Source organism: Pezoporus flaviventris, unplaced genomic scaffold, assembly GCF_033815535.1.
Source record: "Pezoporus flaviventris isolate CSIRO_AGI_PZ_B2104156 unplaced genomic scaffold, CSIRO_AGI_Pfla_v1 ptg000013l, whole genome shotgun sequence".
Taxonomy (NCBI): Eukaryota; Metazoa; Chordata; class Aves; order Psittaciformes; family Psittacidae; genus Pezoporus; species Pezoporus flaviventris.
The window spans coordinates 21068284-21091664 of record NW_026892561.1 but is presented as its reverse complement, the minus strand read 5'-3'; the positions used below and the strand labels follow the sequence as shown (position 1 = coordinate 21091664).

The 23381-nt window shown below is 39.2% G+C and overlaps 2 protein-coding genes across 4 annotated transcripts in view; one reads left to right on the top strand and one right to left on the bottom strand.

The window, feature by feature from the left end:
• TRMT1L (tRNA methyltransferase 1 like) overlaps positions 1-23381 on the top strand; it is a 340729-nt gene that overhangs the window by 231493 nt on the left and 85855 nt on the right. The gene's annotated exons all lie outside the window — the stretch shown is intronic.
• CUNH1orf21 (chromosome unknown C1orf21 homolog) overlaps positions 1-23381 on the bottom strand; it is a 122531-nt gene that overhangs the window by 53969 nt on the left and 45181 nt on the right. For all 3 annotated transcript variants that reach the window (XM_061452106.1, XM_061452107.1, XM_061452108.1), the window contains one exon: positions 19702-19905. In XM_061452106.1, the coding sequence (XP_061308090.1) occupies positions 19702-19795 (94 nt within the window). In that variant the 5' untranslated portion in view covers positions 19796-19905. The remainder of the gene's footprint in view (positions 1-19701; positions 19906-23381) is intronic.

The following is a 23381-nucleotide window of genomic DNA, read 5'->3' as shown; positions in this document are numbered from 1 at the left end:
TGGAGTTAGTCTTTTAATGGAAAGTGTCTCACAAATTAATATTAATGTCATGGCTCTACTATATGGTAGGTGTTTGAGCAAGAGAAATATCTACCTGTATCTCAAAAAGCAACGTAAATTTCACAATCTTAAGCTCTGACCTTAAAAGCCAAGAGACTGCTTCTTGGGGATGAGGCACTTTAACGAAGAAGCAGGCTGACTGGCCAACTCAGGCTTCAGTGCCTACATAAATGATTAGCAGACAGGAGTGCCAAGCAGCTAGCAACAACATTAAACTCCTGTGTTTTGAGCAAGAGGTGCATGTACCAGTATCAGCCAACAAGGCACACACAGTGCCGGCCTGTGGAAAACAAGCGATTAAGATAATCTGGTTACTGGGAGAAGAGAGGACTGAGCCATGAACAGCTGTTTTATCAGATACATGAAAAGATGAAGGGAATGGATCAGTGATGTTGAGTTTGAAGTGATATTATTACTCATAAGCTCCAGTAATTTCCTATCACAGGCAAAATATTTTCCTTGAAACTAGGAGTACAAATATAATATATTGGCAACATTTGTTCATATTGAGTAGTCACTTGCTGGAGGCAGGTATAAACAAATAAGATTCCACTTTCAAAGGGGAAAAAAACAGCCAAGTAATTATACAGCCACAGAAAGAAAAAGGAGGAGTCTTCAGCTGACTACAAGCCCTACAGCTTGCCAGGTATGACAAGGCATACCTGGAAGCATCCACCTTTTGAGCCAGACAACACACTGAGGAAAAAACCCACCTCCAACTAATTTCACTAGCCAGTGAAGTAGGCTGCTTAAATATGAGTAACTACCTGAATCACAGTTAAAATGTTGATATATTTATAACTGCAACCTTGCTGCTATATGTAGAGAAACACTGAATTTTGCTACCAGGTCTCCCTCTAGCATTTACAGTACTCAGTAACACAAATTTTACCCTTGATGTTCATGTCAAACTCTCCCTTTTTCTTCCCCCTCTACCTTCCCTCCCCAGATCAACCTAACTTGTAAAATCGCTTCATTTTTATGGCCCACTCAAAAGTCTGTTAAGTAGAGACCTGACATGAGAAATGCAGAACAATTTATGAAACCAATGGGACTAGTCAATATTTAGCATGTTCCCCCAGCCAAGACTGTTTACTGCTATGAGCAGACAACGAAAAGGACAAAGGATGCAAAGGAGAAGGGGACAGCGAGCAGCTTAGCTAGGGAAGATATGGCTAGTTGGTGTAACAGGGAAGAAGTGAGTCTGACGCATAACACATTATTCACTGAGAAAATAACATTGATTATTTCAAATATACTAAATATAGCAATTAAATTCAAATGATTATTTGCAGAAGACAGGTCTTGCACTATTATCATTGCACTCCCGTATTATTGGGAGGACAACTATATATGAACTTTTTGACTAGGTGACGATAACTTTTATCTTCTACAGATAAGGTGTTCAGAAACCACAGATTCTGAGCTATTTATGAAATTATTCTTGTTCTAAAGTTACTGTCAGAATGGAAGTGCTGCAAATGCAAAAGAACAGATGTTTAAGAAACAGACAGACCTTTAAGTATGTCATGAGAAGAATGGGCATTAACAGCTTTACGTGAATATGAAACTTAAAGACAGGTTGGAGGAATGGGCCTTTGATACCTCCCCTAAAAGTAACACCTTTAAACATTTGCAAAAACCTGTTAACTCTTACCTTGATAAGGTAAGAGTGCACCTGGAATTGAAGAATCACCTTTTGATTTTTACCTTCTTATTTCTACTGAAGTAAATACAGCATTTTGAGATACTTTGGTCTGAGTGATCAGAAACAAATTCAAGAGAAATCCTGAAATGCTGAATAAGATCAAGTAAGACCTAATTAAGTCTGACAGTCAACAAGACCTTTAAAATTGTAAGAGGTTCAGGATAAAGGAAATTATACAAAGTTCTATGCATATTTACCTTGCTCTATCTTGCTGAAGAGCAATACCCTTTTCCTTTTTCCTAAATATAGTTTTACATCAAAACCATAAATGAAATATCTTTATGCCTCTTTCCTCTGCAAAACTAAAAATTGAGTAGTGAACATGATAAAAATTTTAGGACACTATTACTATGCTCCTTTCATGTGTAAAAGTAAAAATCAAGTACTGTCTTCCATTATGTGGTATATTACATAAAAAGACAAAGTTTCCAACAACTTAAACAGGTGAGGAATAGGTTTACAGGACTGCTACAGCAAATACCAAGTTGAAGAAAAGCAGCCCAACTGAATCAACATAAAACCAACATAAAAAAAATGTAAATAAAAGAAACATTATTGAGCATAACGCCCACCAAAGGATATAAACCAGAAAGCAGTAACACCTCTAGAATGAAGCTCTTTGGAAGGCCAAGGGAGACAGAATTTTTAAGTTGAATATGCTACAAAAATTCTCAGTAGGCAAATCTTATGAATGAAGATCTCCATCTGAAAACAGATGATTCTATTCAAACATGTCACCCAGTTGCCATGACAATGTGACAAAGCAAAACAGCACTTATTAATAATTATTTCAGTGATAAATTAGTATATCAACTTATAATATTGAAACAATTACTGGGGGAGAGGGGGAACTGTGGCTGTTCCCATGAGAAAAATTTCTTCAGCACTTCCAGACATCTCTAAAAGTGCCATTAGCACAGCAACATCAGTAATGACTATTTCTGTCCTAGATAATAAAAAAAACAGAAAACAAGGAAGCAAACAAACCCCTGAACAAACCACCACCCCCCAAAAAAATACCAAAACACAAAAAACAAACAGGAAAAAAACCAAAAAACTAAAACCCCAGCACAACAGCAAAAGAAAAGCATAAATCCATCAAATCTATATCTGCACTCACTAGTGACTTTTGGAAAAAGCTTTTGTTAAACAAAGTCTTAAAAAACTATGCTGATTTACGTTGCACTCCTATTTCAGATATCTAAGGACAAACCATTTTGGCTCTGCTGTCATCAACAGGGATGATGGGTGAGTCTCCTCTATTTTTAGTGATGTATTAAGTATCAGGCAGCAGATAAGCGGTACTTTAGTAACACCGCGAAGAAGAAAGTTTCTAACCACACCTTCATTTTCCTGTCTTTCATGTTTTAATTTAGTATTTCTTGCCCTTCTATCAAAGGGCATGCAAAGATTTATCCTTCTTTTGTAATAAAACACATGTCTATCCTATAAAATATGAACTTTTGTCTAACAAATTTCTCTGTAACATACTTATTCCTGCCAGGTGCAGAAAGCACTCCTACTGCTGTGATCATGAGGAATGCCACAGATCAAAGATTCATGTGCTCTTAGCTTTCAAGTGCTTGAGAGACAAAAAACTATATTTAGGTAAAGGGCTGAATTGCTCTTTCTAAAAATATTTGTTAAAAATCATAAGATATTTTTATGCAATTTAACAAAAACATGTAACAGCAGGTAAGCCACTTTGGTGCTAAACACAAAACATGCCAAACATCAACTGCAATGCCACTGAGCTTCACAGCTACACTGGTAGGACATGAGCAGTGATGAGCTTAACTCTGGAGAAAGCCAGGCTAGGCATCAGGGAAAAAAAAATAAAAATCATTAACCCCAGGGACAGTCAAGAAGTAGAATTAAATTGCTTGGGTGACTGCAGTACCATCATCAGAGTGGTCAGCCCTGAGTGCTGTAGGTTCAAGTCCACCCTGTTTTGGAGCACAAGATGGATGAGATAAGCCACTAGGATTGTTCCAGCTCTGTTACTGTATGCGGATATCAACTGCCTGGATGACAGCAGAAGCTGTGTCAAAGATTTTAAAAAAAAGTCAACAGTTAAAGAAGTTGCCAAAATCCTGTAACCAAATGTTTCTTGAACAAAGTACTTGGTAATAGAGGATATCCAAGTTACCTTCTTAGCTCTAGCTTCAAGTACGCAAAGAAAACAGCGTCTACATAGTTCTTTTGATTCTACATCCTTGTTTTGATTGTCTTAATTGCCGAGATCCGCAGCTGTGGGGGTGGATTTCCATCCACCTGGATGCGGGTTGAAAGTGAAACTTCATCAGAGATCAACCAGCACTGAGTGAGCAGCCCATTGTCTTCCTCTGTTATCAACCCTCAAAGCTATCAACTCACAGGCAATTCTAGATCCCAGTGATCACGTTGTTTTTACCAACATGAACCAAATGAACAGAACAGCTTAGGAAATAAGCCAACCCATTTTTTTTCTAAAAAGACTATCTGAAAATGCTCATTCAGATTTCCCAAATGAAGTTATCTTACCTTAATCCAATTTAAAATATAGCCACTACTCGAAGATGAGACAGTGGATATTAAAGAGAGAACAGGTGCACAAACACCACACCAATTTTGCTAACAAAATACAAATCATCTAAAAGAAAAGCTGTTTAAGAAACTGAATATACCACACAGAACACAGCACATCTGGAAAGACCACGCTCAAGTATTTTTCTTCCTACACAATCCCAACACGTGCCCAAAGAATGCTAACTACTGCTTCTGCACACAACAGCTGTTACTGCTAGGGTTGTTTTTCTGGAGGAAAAAAGCAGGCTGAGACATTCAGTATAATAGAAAACAGACCCTACATGGAAGACTTCTGCAGTATTGGAAGGACACTTTTTTTCAGTGATGTCCAGTGATAGGACAAGGGACAGTGGGTGTAAACTGAAGCATAGGAGGTTCCATGTGCACATCAGGAAAAATTTCTTTACTGTGAGAGTGATAGAGCACTGGAACAGGTTGCCCAGGGGGGTTGTGGAGTCTCCTACATTGGAGATATTCAAAGCCCGCCTGGATAAGTTCCTGTGTGACGTACTCTAGGTTACCCTGCTCTTGCAGGAGGGTTGTACTAGATGATCTTTTGAGGTCCCTTCCAACCCTTAGGATTCTGTGATTCTGTGACACTTGCTCTGAAGCTAGGCAAGATAAGGGTAGCTCTTTTCTAAGCTACCAAGCAGTTCCTACTATAGCCCCATGTCACATCTAGTAGTTTATAAAACATGAACTCCAAGGGTGATGCCTACTTGAAAAAATCTAGCAAATTCCCTTCTACTTTATCAGACTACCCCTTCCCAGGCCCAAATGATGACAGATTTCAACAGTGTTCCCCTGATGCCAACAGGTTTGACAGGAGTGCAGCTCCATTAATGTTAATGGACATCATCTCGATCTTTGCTGCTGTAGAAGCACAAAAACTCATATTGCTATACTAACTTGTTCTTCATTAATGCTGTCAGAAGCCTCTCAATCCTTTGGCTACCTCTGTCCTCTCCCAGGAAAGGCACAGCCTGACTCTGCCTGTGGGAAAAGGTGCTGTTTCCTCATTTTTATAGGTTTCATTTTTGGATTTTGCACATGGAGAGACACCACCAGTATGCACAGATGTGCAGCTGAATCAAGGTCACCATTACTTGTTTCCTTCTACAACTTGTTTTCTTCTTGGCCAAAAAGCTCCAAAGGCTACTCTGCATTTAGACTGTCAAATAGCCTACAGAATGTGAGAACTGTAGTTGTACATAAAATTTTCTATCATATTATGCATAAAGGATCATGTTAACTAGCCTTGCACCAGAAGCACAGGCCCACTACAGTGTATCTGCTAGGTCTACCTCAGTGGTAGGTAGGTCAGAGGAGCACTTTGGTAGGGGAAAAAAAATGTAAGCATACACACATGTAGGTGTGCAACCAACACCGTTGTTTTGTGGGAAGTAATTTTTCTGTAAAGATTTTTGCTTCATATGCAATGTGTCTAATAACACCAGGTGGAAAAAAAAGTGACAACTAAGCATGGTTTGCACAACTGGCTTCCCTGCACACAGGTCATCCTTCCATGGTCTAGAGATCGGGGTGGGAGGGCAGGGTACAACCTAAAGCTTTTCCTGTTCTAGCTCAGACTTCCTCCACGTTCCTTAGAGTTAAATCTCTTTATGTGAAGAGAAGCATGGAAAGATTCACAAACAAGTGGAAGCCACTGAATACCCAAAACCACTTGAAAAATTCCTGAAGACAAGGAGGCTCATGGGTTTGTGTGTGTGTTGTAGGGGAAGGAGCAGAAATTTTTAAAAGACCTGGACCCCATATGAAGGAAGACAACACTCTGCTGCTGCTCTGCTCCATTACAGACACCTGACAATGTCAGGACCCTCCAGCCAGTTGCACCAGTGAATGCCTCTGGCAGGTACATGCCACCAGTGACTGGCTCAAGCATAGGAAACTGTACTACAATCTCAAGAGGCCATTTCATTACATCGGAAAAAGACTTAAAAATACAACCTCAATATCCTAAATTAAACAAGCAATTTCTGCCATGCTTGTATCACCTTTAATGATACAACCTCCAGATCTTTTAGAGACCCGGTCATATTTAAGATCTGAGGAAACTCCTTATATAAGCTGGTACTGAAAAAAGGCACAAGATTGTACAGTTAAAGACTTACGTACTAGTCTGTAATTAAGAAGCCAAAAAAATAGTGCTGGTGGCATGCACTCATAACTATCTTTCCACTACACAGATTTTTGCTTGCTACAACTATGTAACTCACACATATACACACACACACACACACACACATATAGATGCACTTTTCCTCACCTTTTTTTTTTTCTTTCATTTAATTAAAACATAACTTTGAGCCAGATACAAGTTGTTCAAAGAAAACCATTTGTCAGGTGAATGAGATTACAGCCATGGTGTTTGGCAGGAAGGATACTCAGTAAATGCAATTATCTAGCCCACTAAAAAGATCAAATTGAGAAATGAAAGCAGGAGAGGAAACAAGCAGCAGAGAGATTAATTAAAGGAACAGACAGGAGGAAAACAAAGGGTCTGCGCCTTGAAAATAGTGCTGTTCATATGAAGCCATGAGGTAGGTTTTTGGATCAAGGTTGCACCACCCTGCCTCAGCATCCCCATATCATGACAGGGGAGCAGCACAGGGCTGGCCCCACACAGCACTCCCTGTACCTTGAAGAAGCTGGAAGTTCAGCATTTCCAATCACTTACTACATTTAAATACCACAAACTTACTTTTAAACAAAATTGTGTGACCCTGCCCTGAAGAAAACTCTTTTTCACGCTCAGAAACTGTATTGAAGAACTGGCTTCACTGCCATAAACCCCTTTGTTGTGGAAGGGAGAGATGTAAGAAGAGGAATAGCTGGGGAGCAAACTGGCAAATATAACATAAACTACAACACAAGAAGCACTTAAACTTCTAATGCAATCCAATTAGGTAGCAAAAACCTATCAAGCTTGTAAGCAGTGATGGTAAGACCTTCTCAGATGTGTAGGAGGGGTGGGTGACATCCTCTTGCCTCTCCACGGCACATTCTGGGAACTATCTTCACACAAATCTGAAAGATGTCACTTCAGCCAGTCCAGACAGCACAGTGAAGCCAGGTCAAACAGGCTATTTCACTTTACTGCTCTGCTTTTAAATTCTCACTTAGAAAGGAAAAAAAAAAAACACAAAAAAACAACCAAAAAACAAACCACCAAATACTAAACATTTCATTCTTTTCAGTTTTTCAACATCATTAATAAAACACCAGGTCTCTGCTGACTCTCGCTGAGCCGGCATCCATCTACCTTCTCCACTGTAAAATATTTATTTTAGCCCAGAACCTGTCAGGGTCTAGTCAGAGTCCAGAAAAAAGCTTAACTGAAAAATACTATGAGCATCCTTTGTACAACAATGGAGGTCCTGCTCCTTACAGCCCCATTAATATATCAACCAATTGCTTCAGAGACCAAAAACCTCTTGGGGTGTGTGTGTGTGGGAAGGCATTACCACTCCACACCCCAAAATTCCATATATACTGTAGCAAATATATGACAAGGTGTCTTCAGTTTCCTTGTTGACAAAACAGCTGATTCCTCTTTACTTAACAAGTTATGCCATTCTCAGTCAGCCAACCAACCATTAAATGAGACTGTTGCCCTGAAACATATGACTTGAAATGGATTTTAACATCCTTTCTGGAATAGTAGTTTTCTTCTATTAACATCAGTCTATCAAATTTTCAGTGCTCATGCCCCTCAAAGAGTATTTGTAAATCAACAGCTCTTTCATTTTTACTAATTCCATTATGAAAGGGACAGAATAATAATCCAGGACCAGTAACATACTGAAGATTCATGATGAGCACAAATGTCTCCTCATTGCTAGTACTCTGTAAATCAAAAGGGAAGCAGGGACTAATGAAAACTTCATTAATAAAATACAGCACAAATTTCCAGTGCAAAAGATACAAAAGTTAATCACACTACCTAAAGGCCATCCAAAGAGATTTCTATTTTACTGGTTACAATATTTAATTTGTTACCTCTGAAGGATGCTTACTTCCCTCAGTAGCATCCGTGTTGCAAAAGCTTTATCTAAAGCAACACCTACCACCCACATGGTGCTGAGAGAGGGAGGCATATAGTTCAGGCAGTCAATGGTAACAATGGGAACACCCTAAGAAATTCCCCAAACCAGAGCAAAGTCAGGCAGCAAGACACCGCCTGGCTCACAGCCCTGTCCAGTCAATAGGAAATGTCTGGTTTAACAGCTCCATTCCCTCATATACACCAAGCTACAAATGAACTGCCAGTTCTCTGTAGCATATAGTCAATGCCCTTCCACTTTGTCTTGTACTGTTAACATTCTCCTCCCTTGTCCCTACTGTCATCTCAAACATAACATATTTATGAGACTGGAAGTACTCATCCACATTCATTGCCTGCTGTCTTACAACCACATTAAAGCCACTCTGTGCAAATAACACATAAACACACACATTTAAGATATGCTAGAAGTGTAAAGATGACTGGGTGGAAAAGAAATTTCAAAAGGCTAGTGATTCTCCATACCTCTTCCCCTTCTCTCTGGGCAAAGCTGTTTAAAAGAAAGCAATATATCAGTGTGTGAGAAAAGGCAGTTTTTAATATCAGCTAAAAAAAAAAAAAAAATCAAAATAATAAATGTGTGCTCAGAGGACATATATCAGACAAGTACTTTCAGCCTAAAAATATCTCAAGATGCACCCAGTTCCTAGTTAAAAATTCAATACACCACATCATGACTTGATGGGATAAAATGTATATAATTTTAATAAAAACAGCCATTAATTCAATTTAGGAGACTTCCTAAAAAAAAAAAGAAACAAAAAAACCCCAACAAACAAACCAACAAGAAAACCAAACAAAAACACCACACACAAACCACACACACCCCTTTTTTCCTCTTTGAATAGACCAAAGAGAAAATTCCTGAAACCATAAATCCTGAAACAAAGGGAATCTCATGCTACTTCCCAGTAAGGCAGAACATTAAGCGCTCTGTATCCCTGTTGCCTGAACAGCTTCTTGCAGTGCTCCCATTACAAGAGAAATACATGATTTAAGAGCACCCTAAACCTGATCCTTTTTGCCGGAGACCCTCCTCCTTGAGATAAGAAAAAAAGGCACATGCTAAGGCATGATTACACCCACCCAGCAGAAGAAAGGCTTTGTTATTTATAACTCCATGAGGCAGCAATATTAAGACAGAGAGAGCACAGTCAGTCCTGGGCCTCAGACCAGGGACAACCTAAGACCACTTAGTTATAGGATTTATTTAAAATACCCATGAAGGCACAGTGTTTTGGAGAAATACCTAATGGAAAAATGCCTTATATATTAGCAAATGAATGTTTGGCTGTAGTCCAAGCACATAAGACAACAGAGCATTTCGGCAGCTTTTAGAAATCAAAGTTTCATAGCAACTAACCTGTAAAGGTATCTCTGGCTGCGTATGGGAGGGCACAAACACTTATTGGTCAGGTTATCTTTTCTTGTATTTAATAGATATTTTTCTTGTATTTAATAGATATTTCTAACAGTATATAATCCTACTATAAAATTACAGCCTTGTGTTGCTGAAATGAATATGCATCCATGCAGCTTCACAAGGCTTACTTGAGGAATCACAGAATTTTCCCCCAGACTGAGGTTTCCCTGGCCAAATTTCCGCCTCTGGGTTTAATTTTTCAACTTTGTGTCCAAGTAATACGACATTTAGAAAGTGACAAAAGGAACACAGCAGTAATTGAAAGTATGTGGCATTTTTACCATGATTCTTCCTTGCCTGTAACTACAGGTAGGCAATGAATACAAAGGATTCTGTCTTCAAAAGATCAAGTAAAAAAAAACAAAACAACAACAAATGACCAAGAAACAAAAAACAAACTTGTCTTAAAAATAAATGGATTTCCTTCAGCATAAAGGCTGTCAGAAGACACATCCTGGCTTCTTTCTAGCAAACACCAAAGGCAGATGTATGCCCCTATTTATAGTACACTAATGCAATTGTGAATGCATACCCCATGCACCTTCTTTGTATTCCATTTTGACTATATTCTTCATCAAGCTAAACAGATTGTGGGAAGGGTCATTTCCAAGAACAAAACTGTGTTAACCCTGTCCATATATCAACTGTCCTGCATCCTCTGATACATCTCCGACACAAACAGGCAAATTGCAAAAGGTGAAATTAAGAAGCAGGGAAGTTACAACATGCCTGTGATTAATTTCTCCCCCCTCCACCTCCCAACTGGGGATTACAACTGCTTCTCCACCTTGGTTCACTTTCTATCTTTATGCTATAAATCCCCACTAAAGGTGCTGAGTCTGACTGCATCCATATCATGACAAACCCAGCAGACACCAGTCTGGAAACCCAGGTGTCACTGCAAAGCAGATAACAAACAGTGGCTGTACTAGAGAAGGTCTATATAAATACAGTGCTCTTACACTAAGTAGAATGACTTTGCAGAATAATTCCTTCATCTAATACCATTACAAGGGGTTGTAAAAATTGCAAGAAGATTAACCACCAGGAGAAGATAACTGTAGGGTCTGAAGGCTATCTAGCTAATTTATAGGTACCTGCTCTGCTTTAAGTCCAAGCAGGAAAACCTCAGCAACATTTATACGGCAAAGATCTACTATCTGTTTGGGAAAGTAACCCCATTTGGGGTCTTTCTGATTTTTTTTTTGAGGGAAAGAACTGAAATAATAGAAGACAGAACTCCAAATATACACTGAGGACCATCTTCAACCACTGTTGCTCTACTGCCCTGAAACAATTTACAACTAAGCAATTTGGCAACACCCAAGTATTAAAAGAGCTACTCTACCATCAGTTCTGACCTAGTTTTCTTCACTGCTGGATCAGTGAAACTAGATGCTGAAAAACAATCTAGCTGAAAGCGGCAAGGTATCTTCTTGGAGTCTAGAGGAACCTTTCAGTTCATTTGGATGTCATTCCTAAGGACCACCAGACCAGCATCTTGCTGCTTTCAAGTAAAAATAAGATGGGAAGGAGTAGAAGGGAGAGATAGTTGAATCACAACCGTTACATAAAACTCACAATTAACAAATAGATGCTGTCAGGGCCCTGAGTGCACTAAGAGGCCATGGCCAACCTCATGAAACCCCTGCCTGCATTTTCTGCTCATGAATCTAGGAGCATGTCTCCATGGAAGCTTGGGCCTTCAGTCCTTGCCAGACTTGATCAGCCTGTCTCTAGTACTGCCTCAGGTCCCATCTTCTGGAATGACCACAACCCCATGTTGTAGGTATCTTATCTCCTAACAAAGCCCTCAGGAAAACTCTAGCATGTCCCTAGCCCTGTCTTCAGCCTCCTGCTGCTCCTCACTGCTCACCTGGACCTGGTTCACTGCTGTGCTTGGTACTGCTGACAAACCCTACCACCAGCAGCTAGCCCTGGCACACCACCCTCAGCTTCAAGCTTTTCCTCCCTCATAGGGCAACCCTGCTACTGCTCCAAGAGAGATGTTACACCTTCTACAGACGACTCTTTTTATTATTTGTATACATCTACATATATTTACTTGCTGGAGGGAGATGAAGAGCTTGTTTTGCTATTACTCTGAGTAAACCCATAGTCCAGAACAGCTTCTTCCTTATACAGCAAAAGCAGTACCTTTTCCAAGAAAGCTATAATGATGAGCCTCTTCTGTTCACAAAGAAGTGAAAATACAGAGTTTTATTTCATGTGGAAACCACTTTCTTTGCATACACTGATCATGAATACATGACTAGACAAAACCTGAAGGTGGAGTTTTATTTTTTTTCAAGCCCTACTGCTTCCTTATGGGAATAAAATAGTAAATTATTGACTTACCAAGGGTGTTCCCAGAGTTACACAAATACATCATAAACCTAGATAACAAATAGAATTTTATTACCTTTCCCACATGAACATAACACCAAAGTGGTTTTTGGTGCTATTGTCTCTCACTTCCTGAAACACTTTAAGGAGTGACCCCTGTTTACTTAGATATGAAGCAGGCTATCACCAAAATGTGTTTGAAGAGAGTAGATAAAACCCAAGATGTTGTTAAACTAAAAAAGAAAAAAAAAAGTAAATAAAAAAAGTGAGGAAAACCACAGTCCAGTATAATTCTGGAAGATGCTTTTGCACTTCAGCCCTATACTGCAATGCACTCATCTGCTTTTATCTTTCAATCATCGAAGCAAGATCTACTTTATAACATGAGCTGCTGAAATAATGACCAACATGAAACCTACACTTTCAGAAGCTCAGCCAGAACCTGAATTTAAGCAATAAAAATCTCCTCTGAAGGTTTTCAGATGGTGGGGGCCTACGTGCCACTTACTTCCATGGATTAAGCACTGCATGGAATGAGTGCTTGTGGTTGTACAAAATGTATCTGTTCATGTTTGAAAATGTGTTTTAAAAAGGTTATTGTCTTGAAATAGCCAGTATGGTATTATGACACTGCATGGTGCTGGTCCCCTTAATGCATAATCACTACTGTCCCTAAAATGAATAAGCTCTGACATTGCAGAAGCATGTCAGGACAGCCAAATTAACTGAAGCAATTACCATTTGAGTGTTAACCAGCTGACCAACACAGTCAATATAATAAATGCTGCCAGGCAAAGTGAGTTGTGTGTTTGTGTGATGCCTGGTGCAGCAAGACTTTCAGCATGCATTCATGGTCAGTATGACAGAAGTTACATTCCTTAAGCTACGGCTTTCCAGATAGTTTCAGTTCAGTGAGGATGGGCATGCTATTTTTCAGAAGAAAGAATTTGTCCTTCTCAATTTTAGCATTTTTTCTGACAGCTGAGGGAAAAGGAGAGATAACAAGATGGCGTTATTCACTGTAAACACTTCTAATATACTTTGTTCACTTCAAATTTTATCTAAAACTTCCCAACTTCAGAACTTCAAATGGCCAGAAGATGACCCACAGAACTTCATGGACAGGAACTAGTTCTCTCATATTAATTAGAGACATCTGAAGAGTCACAGATATTTTGAAGTGTCCTGAGCAACAACATGAGACTGAAGTTTTGAATAAGATCATACTTCTAGGCTTGCCTATTAAGGAGAGTCTTCAAAACAAACTAATCTCTACAAAGATTTGGGCACAGTATTTTTGGAGATCACAATGCAAATTTAGGAATTGTAAATCATAGTCTGAATTCCCCTTGCTCTTCTCTTCCTGTGTATAGTGAGCATGTTTTAAAAGTTTCAGTTACTTTAGCATCTTTCGGCACTTACTTCAAATGCACATGGCACAGAGCTCTGCTGTCTTGGGCAGTGGACTGAGATACCCCACATGGATGAGACATGGCAGACACAAGGCAGGAAATAATTGAATGTCACAAGGCAGGGATTAGCAGAAGTGAGACAAAACCACAAAACATTTAGGAATAAAGAAAATACCAATATGAGGTAAAATCCTAACAAGCTGAAAAAAGATTTTGGGTTTTAAATGCTGGTATTGGTGAACAAGAAACCAAGTAAAGCTACTTTCTTCCACTTCAGTTATGGTTGCTACATAGCGGTGTGTTTGTTTTGGGCAGCCAAGCTGAACGCTTCAATCTGGTGGGAAAAAGGAGCCCGGCTGGTAAGACTGGCTGCTGCTTTCCCAACACATCAGACTGACTGCCATCATACATGATAGGTAAAAACTTGCCATAGTTAAATACTCCCAATTTTCCTGCTTGGATTTTGAACTATGGCATTTTCAAAATATTTGGGAAAAAGAATCAACACAGGAGAAAACTGTTTAAAAAAAACCCAAACAAGTGAGGAAGAGCAGAGCAGAGCAAAGGGCATGCAGATCTGCAAGTGATCTGGTATCAGGTCCCTCACACATCATCTCCATGCTGCCCATCTCTAGAACAAGGGTGGGTCTGTAATACAAACTAGGGAAGTTGTGAAGATGACTACACCACAGCTTCTGAAGCAGTCAAGATACCATGTGCATCAACCAGTTTTTCAATCTCATTATGATACGTCAATGCTAAAGATTTCATTTTCTAATATTCTCCCAGCTGCTCTGAGATAAACTGGTTTATAAACTATTGTGCTTTGCATTCAGCTTTATTTAGACTGGTTTAGAAACTTGAGCTGCTGTTATTACCGGAAATCCTATTTGGCAACTGCAGCACAGATATTCACAGTTTGCCAGAAGATTCTTACCTGCTTGTTTACTTTTACTTTTGCAAAGCACCCAAGAGCTCCATATAAACATCTGAATTAGCCTCTCGGATTAATAAACAGATCCTAAAATAGGGTTTTTCCCCCCCACAGCAAATCACATTACCAGTTATTTTCTTACACAAAAAATTATGCCTATAATGTCCTCCACAAATGAATATCCCATGATTTTTTAAAAAGGCACATATAAAATTAATCTACAAGAGATGTTACATTATTAAAACATATGCTGAAATCAACAACGCTCAAGGGTCTATCATGGCATTTTGTTCTTCACTGGTATTTACATTATTATAGTTCTTATGTATTGTCCTGGAAATCAGCTTTGAAGTGGAATGATGAATAAATGAAGATGCATTATCACTATCCTTATTAGAGGGATTTTAAAGTCATTAGAGACCAACAAGACATAATAATCATATTATATTCAATCTTCTCTAGAACATCTTTGATAGGCCTGCTAACTCAATTTTTAAAATATGTATTATAGCAAAATGCAACGTACCTTCTACAGTTTTCATCTTACGGAAATTTTTGTGTTTGGCTTTCAGTTAGCCAGAATTTGTTCTTACAGAATTCATGAGTTTCATGGCGGGTTTCTTGGTTTTAAACACCAGTCTAAAATTTACAGTGAACCCTAGGTCAATACATCTACATCTACATCAACAAACCCAAACCAAAAAAAATAAACCAAAGTGCAGTGACTTTTAAAAGTAAAAAAAGTCCTAACACAAGCAGTAATCTCTCAAATAGTCAACAGACTCTGCTTCAACCAACCCCACCAAGGAGAGAAGCAAAAGGCATCTAGAGGCTTTGAGGAAGAGCAGAAACAGAACTGTACCACTCTGAGCAGTTTAGAATACAGAACATCTGGATTCAAATTGGTATCTATAGTCAAGCCAAATCTATTGATCAGAAAAAATATCCAAACACTGTATACTTGGAAATTGTTTCTTTTTCTTCTAAAGTGGGGTGGATAAACCCTAAGACAAACACCATGACCAGTTAGGAAAGCTTTGGAAATGTTAAGCGGTCTTCTAGACAGGCTACCTTCTGACGGCTTGGAGGGAGGACTGCAAAACATGTTTAAAGCTTGTGGCATGCAAGCTGACTGACAACAAAAAGGCAGAGGGCAAAGCTGCAGCCCTGTTGGTGCTTATAATTCCTGCATGGCTTCTTTGCCTGCTTTTCCCCTGAAAGGAATAGGAAAAAGTGCTGAAGGACTATGTTCACAGTAAAGGAAGTCAAAGTTGGCAATTCAATAATGACACAGTTCTGGCAACTTCTGCAACATGAACACAAAATTGCTGTCCAAGGCACAGAGAGCAATGACCTGCATAGGAATTACTTAGGTGCTTTCCACTCTTCCTTTGCTCATGAATTCCAGTACCATAAGCTTACCCCAAGCTTAGAGATACAACTGTATTTACTCAATTCTGAGGCCACCTTCATGTCTTCTTCAGTTCAGTCAACTAATGATTGTTGTATATGTATAGCAGACCTCTTTCACAGGAAGAAACCATGTTTAACTACAACCAGACACATCTCTCTTCCCCCAGCACTCTCATTATAGTTACAACTCTTTCCATCAGTTACAAGACAGAAATTTATAACCCTAGGTTATAACTAACCCCCTTCTCTGCCTCTGAAACTTCCACCATTACTCAATCTTGATGGCAGAGGTGGCAGAGTGACCCCTGTGACTGTAGGGTCTCTATCACCGTGGGCTGGCAGTGGCAGTTGTTAATGTCAAGACGGAAACAAGTGCAACGGTATCAATGACCATTCCTCAGTAGTTCATTCTTCAGTGGCTCCACTTGCTACTTGTAGAGCTGCATTAGAGCAGCAGAGCAAAGTGGGAAAGCTCTTGAGCACCGAAGACAGAGCTTACAGAAAAATCATGTGAATGACTGTCTTGTTGCCAGTGCACTTATTTGTGGAAAAAGAGTGGTATGTGGGAAAGTGAAAGTTTCTCAGCTGTGTGGCTAATGCTTACAATTACTCAGTACAAAAAAAAAAATCCCTAAGTGGCTAAAAAAAAACCCCAGCAGCCTAAGGCATAGGTAAGAGCAAATCTGGCTAGAACCAAAGGAAAGTATTTTCATACCTCTCCTCACTTAAAATTACACATCTAATACAGAAGCAAGATGGAAAGTACAGTCCTTACTGTTAACTCTTTTTGCCTGCAACTTGGCTGGGGATGACGTACAAGGAAGAAAAATGAACACTGTTTTCATCTCAGATTTTAGGCAAACAGCAACGGAGAATATATTGTAAGCCACATCTTTCATATCACACCTGCTGCCCAGGGAAGGCAGAACCAGCACTGAAGTATTTTCCTTTAATTCTGTCATTGCTGTTCCAGGTCCTTCAGGATTTTCTCCACTTAGCTCATACTTGCTACTTCTGAACAGGCACCTTACATCAGGTAAGTCCTCAGATAAAAACGCTCCAAGTCGCCACCATCTATGAACATCATGATATACACATACCAATATTCTCAGGATGTTATTGATGTTATCACTACATCAGCCACCATCCAACCTCACTTGTTGTATCTGTTTCTTTTACTTTCCTGCCTCCTTCCCCAAAACTATTTATCTTACTAACTACCTCTAATTGTCTTTCCATTACCTTCTTGCTCCTCATGAACCCTCCAGTTTTCCTGCTATTCACCTTAGCCTTGCTCTGCCTAGTCATTCTGCAGTTAATTTTCAATCTCTATAGGCTACAGAGATACTCTGCTCTTGGCTACTGGCTGGATGAGACACTTTTGTCCCTTCCCAGAAATAAAGAAGGAAACATTCGGCAGTTCTTGGCACCTGGAACTGGACAGGCAAACAAATGATGGAAGTGGCGCAGTGCTTTTCATTTTGTTGACTCTGTGGATCCTCATGCATCTCTGGGAACTAATTCTGCTACAATCTGTCATCCTAGTTGAGATCATCTGTTCAAACCCAGCACAACAACGCTCTCTCCTTGCAGGAAGTTGATGGTAACAGCCCTGCAATATTGCCACTGACTTCCTCCTTGATGACTTAAGCAAAAACTGCAGAATGTGTTAGATTGAACTAATTTGGCACTAACAACATGAAAGTTTAAAAGGAAATTAAATGGGCAGAATATATTAAGCTTTCAGACCTAACTCATCTCAAACAAGGAAGAAGAGGGAGCAGGAATAATATTCAGTCTCCTATGAAAGAGCTCTAGGCATTTGTCAAGTCCAGAAGATTGTTAAGAAGGATGATAAATATGACATTAAGGTGTCATTTTTTTTCTACTGGTTTTGTTTGTTCAGTTTTGGTTGGTTTTTTAAATATTTATTATTAAAAAGTTGTTTCAGGAACTACGCAAGGCACTGCACACACAAAGCACGCAGCTTCCTGCTTCTGGGCGTGTAAGCATCCTGTTGATTATTTCTAGGTCCCAAAAGGACAGCAGTAAAGCCAGGTACACTTCAGCTCACCTTTCTTATAACCCAATTCCTAATCTACAGGCTATCGCTCAGCAGCAAGGGAGAAAACGTGGCTTCTGTGCTCATTCTGGTTACCACTCAATAAGTTCTTTAAGTCAGACTCCAACTCTTTGCTAAAAAAAGGATCAGTCATGGAACTGAACCTTTAGTAATGACAAACTGCATAACTAAATTTATGCCAGAAAATGGTTAACAGCAGGGAGTATTCCTGGTATTGATAGGCTTCTCTAAAATAGAGAATGAGTAACAGCCCTCAGATGGACCCCAGAATGGCTAAATGACACCAGTCCAGCCCTATAACATGGGAGCCTTTTAAAATCCCTTCAGCCTTCTTGATTCTCTGCCACCAGAAGTTACTTTAAGTTTCTTGTCACTAAAGTTACGATCTTTGGCCTGCAGAATGTAGTTCAACAAAACAAAAAACAACCAACCAAAAAAGCCCTGAGACACACATTGCCAGAATTTGCTCCTTAACTAAATATCAGCTAAAATATAAACTCAGATTCCTCTGAGAAACTAATAGAGCCTTTTGTTCATGACAGCACTTAAAACCGGTTTTAACAGAAGTAACATACTGAACTCACAATTCCAAAACCAGCATCTCTCAGGTTAGCGTAGAAAAACCACAAAAGAAAATAACCCATCACTTTGTCCTGAAGTTTGCTGAACAACTACTTTCTCTTCAGATTACACTTGTAGGTATCCTTGCTTTGGGAACTAATGCGAGAGCAAACTAGTCCTCAAACAGGCCAAAAAAGTGAAATTAAAAGGAGGTGGGGTTTTTTTGGTTTTTTTTTTTTTGCTGCTCGATGTGTCATTCCCACTACTACAGAAACAATTGCTATAAAAAAACTGCAGAGAAGTTTGGCATACTCAGTAGCAATGCACCTATTTTAAGAATAACAGTACCAAGTTAGTTTATTCACAGCTGACTTAACTTTCAGATAAATATCTGGGCAGATCTAGAAATTCCACTTCAGAACAATCTTCCAGAAAATTCTGAATATTTTAAAAACTGAATTACGATTTATATCATCATCTAGAAACCATTTAGCATGTATTAACAGGGGTGGGTGGGAATTGAAGCTGACTATGCATTTTATCTCATAACACTTTATCTTTCCCGATGCACTTTGACAAGACCTGGATCACAGACCAGTCTTCCCACACAGTGAACAGATGTTTTCCTCCCACATTTAGAGCTTCCCAAGACCAACCAATCCCTCACAGGTTACTTTTAGTTTCATTGTACCTTCAAACCCTGTTTGCTATAGGATTTCAGATCTAATGTTTTATTGCTTTAAAGAACAATAGTATTTATTTTTAAGAAATGAGTTAACTAATTTGGCATCTAATTAAAAAATATAAATAGGCACATAAAAATATGAGGGGTTGTGCAACTTGTTGTCTTTGAACTATTCCAGGATTCATGGAGTTAAAGACTGTGCAGTACTGTACATCAATTAGAATGTTAATTTTCTACAAAGGATTTCACCCGGACCTCTGTTTCAGATGTCATGGTACTGTCCCCTGGAAAGTCCAACTGTACTACAACTGAGATTCATTTTAACATAATTTTCCATTATATTTTGTGAAAGTTTAAGACTCCCAAATATACCTTCCAGAACATTCCTGATATTGGGAGAAAGATGAAATCCTGCAACACTTACCACCAAACACATCTCCGTTCTGATAATTTTTCCCCTTCTGAGTTTCCTCTTCGTTTTGAACAGTAGAAACATGCTTGGCAGAGGCACAGCCCATCGCTTCATTCAGACAGCTCCAGCTGGACCGAAACAGATCATGTCTAGAGACGCATGCTCATTGTTTTAAAAATAATCCACCTTCCTGCTTGGTTGTCAAGTCACTTTTACCTAAAGAAGGCAAAAAAAAAAAAAAAAAAAAAAGAGAAAAATGTTGACAAAAGGTGGCTTCTAAATGTGGATCTTCAAGAAGACAAATAATGAGGTTTCTGAAGAGGAACAGAATACCACAGGCTCTCTCCATCATCTCAGGTTGCTAAAACCGTATTTAATAAATGTCTGACACGGGTAGGTCATGATACAGGTATATCAATCCTGCCTTGGGACAGGAGTGCAGGAGTGGAACCCGAAGTCTCTTCCAGCCCCATTCGTTTAATCTGTAGCTTGACAAAAGGCACTTCATACAAATATGTTTCCACAAACCCAGCTATTCTCACAGAACAGGGGATATTTTTGGAAAGAAGATAAACCACCAATATCCGCTCCTCCTGTTCATTTCAATCTACCCATCAAGCCAGATTTCTTACAAAGTGTTTTAGTGATTAAGAGCTGCTAATTGCAAGTGTTCAGACAAAATAACCCCCCTAAATCAATTAAAGATCTTATGTTACTAGATGTGAAAGGCGATAGCCAGCTGTACTATATTTTTTCTACGTATTCATTACTCTACTTAATTCATAAAACCTCCACTGCTCAAAAAGGCAACTATCCCCGTTATAAGATGGAATAACACTCTCCGAACAATCCAGATGTCACATAAAACAAAAGGAGGAAGAAAAAGCTAATTCATAGCTGCAATATTATATGTGAAAACAAAACCAAAACAACTCTTTTATTGCTAAATGGTTCTGCACTTGAATAAAAACAACTTAAAAGTTTGGTGAGATGACCCGGCTCTCTTTTGCACCAGCCAAACCTTTTGGAACAAGAGAAAAGCTAGAGAAAAATGAGAACCAACCCTCTCTGCTGAGTTGTTTAGTTCAGCTATAGCATAAGATTATACATACAATTTCTTGACTCATTACTTCCGGGCATTTACTTTAAAAAGATGTGGCTCATTTTACTCCATGCCAACAACAATAATTTTATCTATAACAGCAGATGGGCCCTCTTACCAAGGATATATCAGTATCCATCCCACCAGAAATGTATAACTCCAAAGAAAATAGTCTGAGATTTATTTCCCTGTGTGCTCAGTATGAACAGCACACCTGCTTGGGCCAAGGCAGCACTGGGACACATCAGGACATGGTCTAGGAGGGCTCCACAGCTGCCCCCAAAGTGATTTCCTCGCCCATTCCCAAAGCCACAGAAACAAGGATGCGGCCACCAGGTTGAGAGCAATTCTGCTTTTGCTATTGCAGCCGCAGGTTCCCTGACAAGCAGCTTTTACTATGCAAGAGGAAGGACTCTGGATAGATCCACCCCTCACGTCTATTCACAGACCAGCTTCTACCTTCCATCTTGCTCTGCACATCTTTCTCTATTTAAGTAGGGTATTCCACTCAAAGTGTACAACACATATATGCTCAATCCCTGTTCTAAGCAGCTAACCCTCCCAGGCACCCCTTTACCTGCGTTTTCCTTTGGGTTCAGTATATTCTCCACCATGCTTTCTCCTATATATGCACACTTGAGCACAAATTTCTAATTATCACATCCTTCTCTCTTAGCGAGAGCTAGCTACTCACTTTAAAGCGCAGGATTTTAAAACAGGCATTCATGCTGTCTGTGACAGATACCGCTGAGCTACATTTTAACCTTACATGGTTACTTTTTAAAAAAAAACAACAACAACCACAACCACCAACACAAAAATACAAAATAACCACAAAAAAAACCCACAAAAAAATACAAGTAACCCCCCAAAACAAAAAAAAAAAACCAACAAAACAAACCCAAACCAAACAAAAAAACCCAACACCCCAAACCCCCAAAACAAAACAAAAATAAAAACAACAACAAAAGAAAAGAAAACCTTGTTGTAGCACAAGTCAGTATTGAACTATGGAATCTTTCTGCTTCCTCAAGCAATTGCCAAGGATATTTTTCAAATTGTTGTAATGCATCTACTTGTCACTTGTACAGACAAAGCTACAGCACTCCTAAGCCACTAACTGTTCTCAGAATTCCTCTACGCACATCCAAGCAGTCAATAATCCGGATTAGGCCATCCTAATTACACTGCCATGCATTGTGAATACCAATACACTCATTTTATGCAAACTATATTGGTTGTTCTTAAGATTTTGCAACACAGTGAAGGTTGCAGCAGACAATTCTTGACGTGTCCAAATAGCAGGACAGCTTGCATTAAAGTAATATGTTTTGTCTCACTACTGGAGTCAGAAATCAAGATCTTTAAGCATTTCAAGAATCAGCTACACCTGGAGGATGGTATGGGAGATGGAGGAGAAATAGCAGACTGGGAAGGGTAATTTCTAAGTGGCCTGGAAATTAAACATGGACTGATTTTCTTAGAGGATGCAAATCTGCTTAAAGGCAATAACTTTTAATGCACCACCTGAAACAAATGAGGGAGTAAAATGATCAAGTTTTTACCTCAGAGTCTGTTTCAGATTTCAGATGAAAGCAAGAGCCCCAAGGTAAGCAGAGTCTAAAAAGAGTAACTTTGATTGCCAGTTTAAAATATAACCAGTTATATTATCCCACGGAAAAGGATATATCCAGCTATGTGGCAAAGAGCAAGGGGAAACCAAATGTAACCCCAGAAAAGACAAAGATGTGTAGCTGGGACTGCTAACAGACTGTACATGGGGAAAATCACTGCACACTGTAAAACCGGCATCTCACAGAACAGCTGAGCTGCTCTCACAGAAGTACCTGTTGAATGAATTATCCTCTTGCCTTGTTCAACTATTTTTCCTCTTTCTTTTTCTGTCTTTCAGCAGGGACCCTTTAGAAAAGGGAAAGAGCTGCTTAGTAATGAAAAATTTACTTCATAACATAGCAGTGGCTTGATTTTTAGAGGGGGATTTTTTGTGAAGCCTTATACAAAGCCAATATGCAGCAATACAAATCACAAGATACTTAATTGTTGATGAGTACCCAGGAGCGGGATGGTCCCATCTCACAGGACCACAGTGAGCTGTAGAAGCAATCGGAAACAAAGAGATGCAAAACATCAATGCAGAAGAATAAAGCTCTTTGGGGGAGGGAAGGTAAAATACAGAGTCAAATCTCTTTTGCAGCATCTTGGTAGCACACAACAACCTAACTAAAAATATGGTCACATTCAAAGGCATGCTGTGATCAAAGGAAACAAATAGGAATACAAGAACTGGAAGTTTCATCTTTTACATTTAAGAACAGTAATCACAGCAGTGTCTGAAAAAACTACACTACTAATACTTGATTACGGAGGCAATTTCTTCTGGAGCCAATTAATTGGGCTGAGAAAGCTACTCCAAAATGACCTCCAAGATAAGTCTAACACACATTTCTAGGCAAAATTCTTGGACTACTGTCAACATAGTGCAGAGCAACAGACAAGACTGTGACATGGATACCTAACAATCCAGAATTAGAAGAGGATTTAATACAAAGAGAGCAAGAGAAAAGCAGCA